Source organism: Canis lupus, chromosome 25 (assembly GCF_003254725.2).
Source record: "Canis lupus dingo isolate Sandy chromosome 25, ASM325472v2, whole genome shotgun sequence".
Classification (NCBI taxonomy): domain Eukaryota; kingdom Metazoa; phylum Chordata; class Mammalia; order Carnivora; family Canidae; genus Canis; species Canis lupus.
The window spans coordinates 9167501-9177563 of NC_064267.1; the positions used below are offsets into that span (position 1 = coordinate 9167501).

The 10063-nt window shown below is 50.0% G+C and overlaps 1 protein-coding gene across 1 annotated transcript in view; it reads right to left on the reverse strand.

The window, feature by feature from the left end:
- The window catches only part of MEDAG (mesenteric estrogen dependent adipogenesis), a gene marked incomplete at its 5' end in the record, with an annotated part of 17613 nt that extends 8558 nt beyond the window's left edge, over nucleotides 1-9055 (reverse strand). The window contains one exon of the mRNA XM_025463836.3: nucleotides 8769-9055. Within this exon, the coding sequence (XP_025319621.1) occupies nucleotides 8769-9055 (287 nt within the window). The remainder of the gene's footprint in view (nucleotides 1-8768) is intronic.
- Nucleotides 9056-10063: the final 1008 nt, after the last annotated feature.

Genomic DNA, 10063 nt, shown 5'->3' on the forward strand with positions numbered 1-10063 from the left:
CTGTTTCGCTGTGCTGTGGTGTGTTTGCTTCTTACATCTAGTCACGGGCAGAGACAGCTCAAGAGTTGCTTTCTGGTTTGTTATCTGCCCCGTGCCTGACATGAAAATCACAGCCTTGGAGGGAGCCCTGCTGCAGGGAGCTGTGACCACACAGGCCTCTCTCCCGCCCCGTCCCACTTCCCACGACCCGCTCAGAGGGCCCAGCAAACAAGACCCGGACCCCGGCGTGGGGCGGGAGCACGTGGGAGACTATGTACCCCTCCGAGGCAGAAAACCACAGCTTCGGCTTGTCTGTCTCCCAGCTTGGTTTCTTAGTAATCTGTATCATTATCTTTTCTCGGGGATTGTCAGACCTGATTTCGAGAGCTTTTAAAACCTGACCCCTGGTGGGGCCTCAAAAACACGTCCTGCCTTGTCTTTCACCAGGCTTTTAATATAGCCTCTGCCTCCCACGCCAGGGGCACTGGGGGTGGTCAGGGGGCTCGTCCTGGGGTGGGGAAGGGGATACAGGGCTGGTGTATTCAGAGGAGGGCAGGGGATGCGGTTGTTCATGTTCAGGGGTGAGGTGAGGAGGGCAGGTGTTGGGAAGAAGGGTTGGGGGGGACCAGCAGAGATAACAAGGAAACGGACTGTAGAAGACAATGCGGACCAGGGATTCTGTATGGTTCTTCTGACGTCCCGCTCCTGCCCTCATCCTCACCTAAGAGCACAGGGCCCAGTGAGAATGGGGAGAGGTGGGACACCTGAAGGGGACTAGCCCTCATGTTCCACATCAGCAGGGAGAGAACGTTCCTGTTCCTTTTTGTCCTAACTGGCCACCTGCCAAAAGGCGCTGAAGAAAGGAAGCAAAAGAGAAGGGAGGAGAAAGAGGATCATCATGCTTGGAGTTTATTTGCTCCCATTCATTCATTCATTCAACAGCATTCGCTGGGCCCTGATTATGGGCTGGGCACCAGGTAGGCACCAAACATGCTTTATCACAGTGGAGGGGCTCAGGGCCTGTGAAATGGGGCTGGGGTAGAAGGTGGCAGCACAGGGGTTCCCTGTGTCCCCCCAGCCCCTCTGCCATCACATCTCTTCAACTGTCCAGGACCTCGCACGGGCAGACAAGAGTGGCCCGGGAGAGGCCGCATAGAACCAGTGAGGTCTGTGGTAGCAGGGGGTACGGGGAGAGGCACAGAGGAAGAAAAAAGGAAGAAAAGTCTTATAGCCATGGAAGAAGAAAAGGATGAGTCGGAATGCAGTAAACACCAACAAGATAGATGCATGATGCTGGGGCAGAGTCAGGTACCACCTGTGTCCCATCCAAGGCAGATTTTCCTATTCTCCTGCCTTGTTCACCATGGAGTTAATTTATAGTCACTTAAACATTTCACATTTTCCTCAGGCTGACTCCTCTGCTCTCTCAATATCCATGGTCTGAGTGTCATTCTCTAGGGTGCACACACAGCATTGGTGTACAGCCTGTCTGGAAAATCTGCCATTCCAATTACTATTCTGATGTTGCAAATGACAGCGCAGTACTTGCCTCTGCCTGTGAGACCAATCAACATCCAATCAGAGGGACCATCGATTTTATTCTGATGAATCCACAGCTTATAGGAAAAGATGAAAATCTCAATTTAACAACAACCACTGGTTGGGAAAATAATCAGTTTTCCCCAGAATTCTGTGGCAGGTTTTGTGGAATGCTTTGAGGCTCCAAGAGCTGTTGTTTCTCATGATCAGAGTAGGGATATCAGGCCAGGGGTGGCGAGGGGCTTCCAGATAGTCACACAATTAGTTTAATATATAGCCTATACATGAGTCATCCTTTTCGGAGTCTGAATTTAATAAGATGCCCTGAATATTATAACTATGCTCGACATAATTTAATCTTTCTTTGATGATTCAGAGGCACTTTTAGGATCTTAACGGGGCTGTAAACATCGCCACAGAGCATGTCAGTTATCAGGATGCCACAGATGTGTGAAAATGCTATTTATACAAGATCTCCGTAACAGAATTTACAGACAAGAGATTGTGGCAAGATCCCTACTTAATGAACTCTCTATTTAAACCAGGTCACAAATAAGAAATACCTTCCTAATTCATCATTCCCAGCTTCCCAGTACAATTGTTTAACACCTGGAAATTCCAGTGAAATTAATAAACATGAGCATTCTTTGGAATTCACTGTTAAAAAATTTGTATATGTAAGTCACTAAAATACAAAAAGACTGAGGACCTGTTGTGAAGTCTCACAGGTATTTAAGTATCTGACATTGAATCATTGGTTTTGTTTTAAGATGAACCTTACTAGATGACATTAGGGACTAGTTATTTCATCTTTAATCACGCATATTTCTGAATTACTAAAGCAAGTACTGCTTCTTGTGTGCTGGATGTTTATTATATTTGCCGAAGTTATTAAGGATGAAAAGCAAAGGGTTTAAGAGAGCTCTTTTAAACTCTCATTTCTTCATTGCTTTTACCCTGGCCTCACGATGCTTCTAGGCTGAAACTCTGGCTTCAAACCAAAGATTGAAAGGCAGATACAGTGTGACACAATGCATAGTGATTCGAAATAAGAAGATATAATTCACTCCCTAATTGACTGGCTGTATGAACTCAACTGCAGAGCCACAGCTCACTGTGACCTTGAGTGAGTTACTTAACCCATCTGAACCTGTGCCCTCATCTGTAGAAGGGATAATAACAATATCTCCTGTGAGAGGACTCAATGCAGTGCAAGTAATAGAGACATATGTTCTTGAGCCCATAGTAGATGTTCAACAAACATGGTTAGTATATTCAAACCTGGCCAACTCTGCTGGCCATACGGTGAAGTTCTATAAACTTGCAAAACACAATCAGGACTGTGTTCATGTGAGTGACCAGGAAAAAAGACAACATGAGCATCTGAAAAATACACGAGCAAGAGTTTCTCCGTCCTTGCTCCAATTTCTTTCCTCCATTTTTCAGTGTGGAAGGCTAAAGCAAAGCTTAATGAGGTGATACCTGGAATAGGAGACCAAGAAAGAACACTATATTTTTGCTTCTAGCAAATCTAGAGTGGCTGAGAGATCATTCCCCTCTGAGATGCCTAACTTTCTCTGGAGGTTCCTTTAGGTTTCACATCCTTTCTGGCACAATTCTTGAAAAGTTGCCCCAAATTTCCCTTGGCTCTGGTGATTTAATGCTCAGAGCAAATAAGAATGTAAACCTATAGCTTCCATTTGAGGGTGTGTGTGTGCTTACGTGTCTGTGTGTGTGTGTTGATTTAAAAAAATACGGAGCGTGGAGCACAGAAAAAAAGAGGAACACATAGAAAACTGTCCTTGCATAGAAGGTCCAGAAATTGCTTATAGCTCATAATCCTTTGCTGTGACAGTAAGCAAAAGCATTCTGCCCTTGGGAGCGAGCAGGATGGCCCTGCTGTGTTTCCAGTGTTAACTTGACAGCTTTATGTGAGGCCTCAGCCTGAGCTGTCAGATGGTTCCTTTTCTTTCACTTCCTCTCTTCCCTCTGCCCCTACTTGAGGGAAATTAAACAAAATTTTCTGATTTCTCACTCTACTGTCTGGTGACTGGAATCAAGGACACACATGTTTATCTACTCATTCATTCACTCATTCATTATTGATGCTCAGTACATGCCCCCACCCCCACTGCCACCCTGGGTCATGGGGCAGAAACGATACGTTCAAGCATACATTTACTCATAAGCACTAAGCATAGGCGCTGAGCTCCAGGGACATAAAAAAAGCAAAAAGAAATAGTCTTGCTTTCAAGAAGCATCTACTCTATTAGAAAGACACTAGAAAATGCACCACTTCGATATAAAATGATAGGCAAAACCTTGTTGCTCAAAGCATGGTCACTGGACTATCAGAATTGGTATCACCTAGGAACTGGTAAAACTGCTGAGTCCTGGGCTTCCCTCAGTTTTATTCAACTTAAAAACTGTGTTTTAATAAGATCCCCAGGGGACCTGCATGCTTATTTCAAGTTTGAGAAGCACTGATCTAAGACATGGTCCTTCCCTGCCATTAAGAGGCTTACAAACTAGTTAATGATTCAAACGTGCAAATGCCAGAGAAATGCATAGCTCTCTGCCTTCATGTGTTCCAGCTCCAGTTATTTAAATAAGAAAGAGCAAGACAGGAGGGGTCTGGAGTTAGAACCATTTACTGAGCTGAGACAGACAAGAGGAATTGTTCTGTTGGGCCAAATGTCCCATCACTGAGTGGGCCAAAGCCAGAGGGAGGCGTCCCCAGCAGAAGTCACGTCATGGGTTAGCCAAGCCTTGGGGACTGTCAAGTGGCTGCATTGGGGCCTGCAGGCGGGCATTTGGCAAGGACCAGGTGAGCTGAGGGTAAGGAATGGCTCGAAGTCCAGAGCAAGGCTCCTGAAGAAAGAAGGCAGTAATGGCACGTGGCTTTTGAATCATCAGATCTGGGTTACGTTTCTATCTCTGTGACCTCAGCGAGCTTTTTTTGGTTTTGCTGAGATTAAATTCCACACCTGTAAAATCTGGCTAACAAAAGGTACCTCATCAGGTGGCTGGCTAACAGATTAAATCATGTGTGTGAGCCACTTGGCTTACGGGGCTGCTTAATAATATTATAGGCTAACATTTGTCAAGTGATTCATTCGTGCCAGTAACTGCTTTAAGGACCTTATAAATTTGAATTCTGAACAAGAACCCTGTAAGGTTGTTGATGTTATTATTTCCATTATACACAGAGGATACGGAGTCACGGAGATTAAGAAATCTCCCGAAGCCCTCAGCTAGTAAGCGATAGGACTAGAATTCAAACCAAGGCAGTCTGGTCCCGGCACCCATGCTGCTCCACACTAACTCTAGGCTGCATCTCATGCACACCATAGCTCCACACGTAAATGATGATTACTTCACCGTTATTGTTACACGTCCCAGTAAGGGGCTGCTGTCCCAGGCAGGTCACCAGATCTGAGACTCAGACACCAGGATCAAGGCAGGGGACCAGTCACAAGGACTGGATGGGAGCCACCCAGTATTACACATTGCAAATGGGGCTGCAATTGCTTCTCTATCTCCCATCAGCAATCAGGGTCACCTCAGAAAGGTGAGCTAGGGGTCAGCAGACATAGCCCAACACTTCCCCTGGTGGGTGGGAGCAAAGCCTCCCCAGGCTCCAGCCCTGACTCCTCCTCACCTGCCCCCTGTGTCTCCCCATGGCCCCCTGCACCCCCTGCCCTGGGTGACTGAGCTCCTGGCAGGTGTCCCTGTCACCAGCTAACAGCTGGGTAGGATATGGGAAGGAGCAGCTCACACCTCTGCTTTTGGTGGCTTCCTCAAGGCCACTGGATTTACCCTCCCCTTTCACCTGAATATGTAAGATGCCTTCTGTCTGCTGTAATTCCAGGTATTTAGGTGTTGATTTGGGAGAAGTGTGAGAAAGCCCCCGCTGTCTATACTAAGCCAGAATCCTTTCAGCCTCGAGGCAGCTGGCTGCAAGCATAGGCCTACAGTTAGCCAAGGCCACACAGAAGACCTGGTTCTACCACTACTACTCACCAGCATCTTGCTTAGGTAAGTTATTTAATCTCTCTGAGTCCTAATTTCCTCACCTATAAAAAGAAGGGAAATACCACAAGTGCCAACTTTGTGAGCTCTTGTGAAGTAACAGCTGTGGAATACTTTGTGCCATTCTTGGTACTCGAGTAAACAGGAGCTGGCACCACTATTATGGTGTACTTGTGTTTATCACCCCAACTGCCTCCGTCGTGCTCAGGGGACCCCTGAAAAGAAGGCTGGTGCACCTGTTTGCCAAGCACATGCCACTACATCTCACTAAGCGGCTGTATCGCATCACAGGGAAAAACGTGTGTGCGTTATCAGTTATTTACACCGGGTGTTCCATATAGGTTTTGTTTGTGACACAGATGGAAATTATGAGCTTGAAAGAAAAAAGGAACGATAAAGATCTTGCCATTCACTCTCCCCAAGTTAGGACAAACTTTTCAAGAAGGCTCCCAGGAGCTCTATAGCCCTGGTGGCCATCCCTAAACTTCCCGGCCACCACAGGTTCCCTTAGGTTTATTTAATAGAGATGAATTTCCAAAATGTTAAATTATCAGAAGACATATCAGCATAACTTAAACCATCCTCCCATCATCCTCTTATTGTCTGAATGAGTGAATCATATGAATGTCAGGGGCAACAGCCCTAAGCCTTTTCCTGAGGAAAGGACCTCATGAAAGACACAGCACACATTTTTTGAGGCCGCAAAAAGGAAATCCTGTTTACACTGTAAGCTTACCCACACCAAGAAATAATTGTTGAATGAAAAAAAAAAAAAGAACTAAATTAATTAATTGAACAAGGATCCTCAAGCTGGATCCAAATAGCTCACTCATAAACTACCTGGACAGTTAGCAACGTCAGCACATACATACGCCTCTGGGAGAGATGGCCTACATAAATTCTGAAAAGCTCTGTAGTCTAAAATGATTAAGAATCATTACTTGCCTTTCTCATGCCCTGGCTATCTTGACAGCTGTTCTTGGTAGGAGGCCATCCCACACCTAAAGTAGGAAAGCGGTAGCCGCAGAAAAGATGAAAAAGTTGCTGGAGTCCATCAACTCTAGGTCCTAACTGGACATGAAAAGTGGGAAGTACGTGCTGGAGTTCAAGCTGATGGTGATGTTTTACAAGGCAAAGCAGAACTGGTCATCCTCAACAACTGCCCAATCTCGAGGAAGTCTGAAATAGAGTACTATGCCCTGTTGGCCAAAACTGCTGTCCAGCAGGACCGCGGCAGTAATGTTGAATTGGGCATAGATGCAGAAAATAAATATGCACCCTGGCTCTCATTGATCCAAGCGAATGAATCACTGCTTTGGAGTAATGTTCTGAGAGAGGAAGCTGGATGTTATCCCCAAAGCCAAAGACAGCTGGGTAAATTTGGCAGATCTGAGAGGCAACTCTGATGTCTGCATTCTGACTACGTGCCCACTTTCTGATACATGAAGACAAAAACCTCTCACTGTTGCCCACAACCCAGGCTTCCCTTCTTTTCTAGAATGCTCTCTCCATCTAGATCAGGTTCATCCTTCAGGACTGCACACACACCTATAAAAGCCTACTTCCCACATGCCACAGCACGTCCCCTGAGAGAAAGACAGATCATTCCTTCTACCACCCCAATTATTCTCAGATGTTCCTCGCTATGTCCCAGGGTCCAAAGGCCCTCGCTCAATTGCTTTGACAATGAGAACCTTGTGGTTGCATCCTCACTGCATTCTGCTGTGTGTCACCCGGTCATTGTTTATTTTGGACTCTTCACTGCCAGGGGACCACTGCTATTTAATAGTCTTTTGTGTAGGAGGTGTTCAAAGCAAGAGTTTAATGACCAGACTTCGACATCATTCTAAATTCTGCTGCACTGGTTGCTAAGATTGAGGAAGCTGGCTCTGTCAAAAGCCTAACCTATGGCTTCAATTAATCCTGGACATTTGAATTTTTCATACTCTGTTCTCAAATACAATGGTTCCCTTTTCTTTTAAAAAAAAATCTTCACAAATAATGATTTCTAACTCCGTTCCTCCCATCGTCCCCTGATGCGGGTTAGAATATTCAATCCACTGAAAAAGGAAGAAATTCTTGCTGCAGAATGGTTTTTCAGGCATTGGAAGCCCTCACTCTCTCTCTCTCTGTGGAAAAGCAGCTTTGAAGAAGGCATTTTAAATATCTCATTTTGTTTGCTTGCCCTCCTTGGCTCCATCCCACTTACAGGATACCACAGTGCTGCTGTCTTTCCCAGTAGCAAAGGCTTTATATCCTCCTAGCTGGCCAGCTTACTCATCTCTGATTCAAACTCTACACTGCGCTGTCCATTTCCCGACACTGTTCGGCAGCACAAGTATAAGACACCCCCCCTCCACACACAAGTACAAGGTGACCTCTGGAAGGCATGAGACCGTGTAAAATCAAGCATGAAGCTTCCTCTTGCTTCATCCCGTGATGATCAAAGCCTGCTTCAGATGGACTACAGCCTGCTGGCCGCAAGTTTGCTACGAAGTGCCTCAGACACTTTGGCCACAACAGCTAAGCATATCCTGGGCACTCGCCATCAAATGAGGTTTGGGCCCAGCTCTGTGCAAGAATCCTGGAAGCTACACTCATTGCACCTATTTCCCAGAACTTACCTGCCCACATCACAGCCCACATGGCCCCGGGTTGGATTTCACGGGGCTTTGTTTGTTTCTCAGGCATGGTTTTTATTTCTCTATTTTTTGAAAACAAAGGCAGGCCGAAGATGGGAAACTTTGAACCTTTGCACGCTTTTTCACTGAGTCTCCTCACTGGATCAGGCCAATAATACCCAGAATTGAGCATCCTCTCCCCTCCCCACAAATCCAAAGCCAGGGCATGAATCTCTCCTCTGCAAACATCCCCTGAAGGGTGTGTCCCGATTTGAGCTCATCTGACCCAGTTAAGGAGCCAGAAAGGGAAAATCACCCCCCAGTTAAGCTCCCCACCCAGCCCTACGCCACGCGCCTGCCCTGATGCCCTCCCGGGCGGCTTCAAGCGGCAGCTGCAAGATGTCATGCAGAGGGCGGAAAAGGCCAGGGCTGGAGGAGCCATGCACCCTCAGGTGACCTTTGCAATGAGGCGAACCTAGAAGTGGCACGAAAGAGGGGGGTCCCCCAGGGGAGGGGTGGCGGGAAGCAGGGCCAGCCCGGGTCCCCGGCACGACAGCCTGGTGGAGGCCTCCGCGGGGACCCGGCGAGGCCACCCACCTCTTGATGTAGCTGCTGAGGCGGTAGAGCTGCCCGTCGAGGCGCACGCGGCCATCGCCGAAGACGTTGAAGCCGCCGCGCGCCGCCGCGGGGCCCCCGGGGCCGGGCACCACGAGCTGGTCGCCGCGCAGCTGGAAGGCGCCGGGCTGCAGGCGCAGCAGCTGTGCCAGCGGCAGCAGGGCCAGCTCGCAGTCGCACGTCCACAGGCTGCGCAGCTCCCCCGACGAAATGGAGGTCAGGCTGGGCCGCGCGGCCGGCGCGCACGCCACCCCCGCCGCCCCCGCCGCCCCCGCCGCCCCCGCCGCCCCCGCCATGCCCCGCCGCCCGCCGCCCGCTCCCGCGTCAGGCCCGCCCGCCAGCAGCGCCGCACGCCCGGCCCGGCGCGGAGAAAGCGGGTCCCGCGCCGCGCCGCCCTTTTATCCGCCGCGGGTGCGGCCGCCCGCCCCTCCCCGGCCTCGGGCGCGACCCCGGACGCTCCGGGCCCCGCGCGCTCCGGGCTGGGACTTGGCACGCTCCGGGGCGCCGCGCCTGCTCGCCGCCCGCCGAGGGTTACTCATCCCCCTCGGGCCCGCGGCTCCACGCCCCGGGCCGGCCCGCCCCCGCCTGGCCGACACCACCGGGGCCGGGGCTCGGGGCAGGCGGGAGCAGGACCCGCACCCCCGCGGACGATGGCCGGGACGGGCGCCCCTCCCCGCGCCCTCCCCGACGGCGCCCAGGGGTGCGCGGGCGGTGCCCACCTCTGACCTCCGCTCCCAGGCGGCCCGCGGAGGCGTCCCTTACCCACCACCGTCTCCCAGCTTGTTCTTAACTTTCTTCTTTTTTCCTCCACACCATACCCTGCCTTGTTGCTCCGCTCACTGATTTCCTCCCCCTGGATCCCTTTTCATGTGGCAAGTCCACTGATCTTCGCGTCACTTTTCCGGAAAGCCTCCCGGAGTCCGCCGTGCGTTGTGTCTCTTTGCCTCGGCTAGCTCCTCCGGCACGTGGACCACAGGCCCCGGGGCGCAGAGCCGTGGGCACTCCCGCCTCCTCCACCGCCTCCACCTCGGCCTCCGCAGAGGCCCGGAATCTGCTGGTTGAGTCAGTCTGTAGATGTTGGAGGGCTGGCTACGTGCTCATTCTGTGAACACACTGACTGAATGTGCTGGGTCGCCCGAGGTACGAAAGGACTGCTTCACTCAATTAAACAACTGTTTCCGAAACACCCACTAGGAGCCCCACAATAGGTAAATTCTGGGCGTACTAGGATGAATAAGCACAAGCCCTGTCTCCACCTAACTTACCCTGTGGTTACA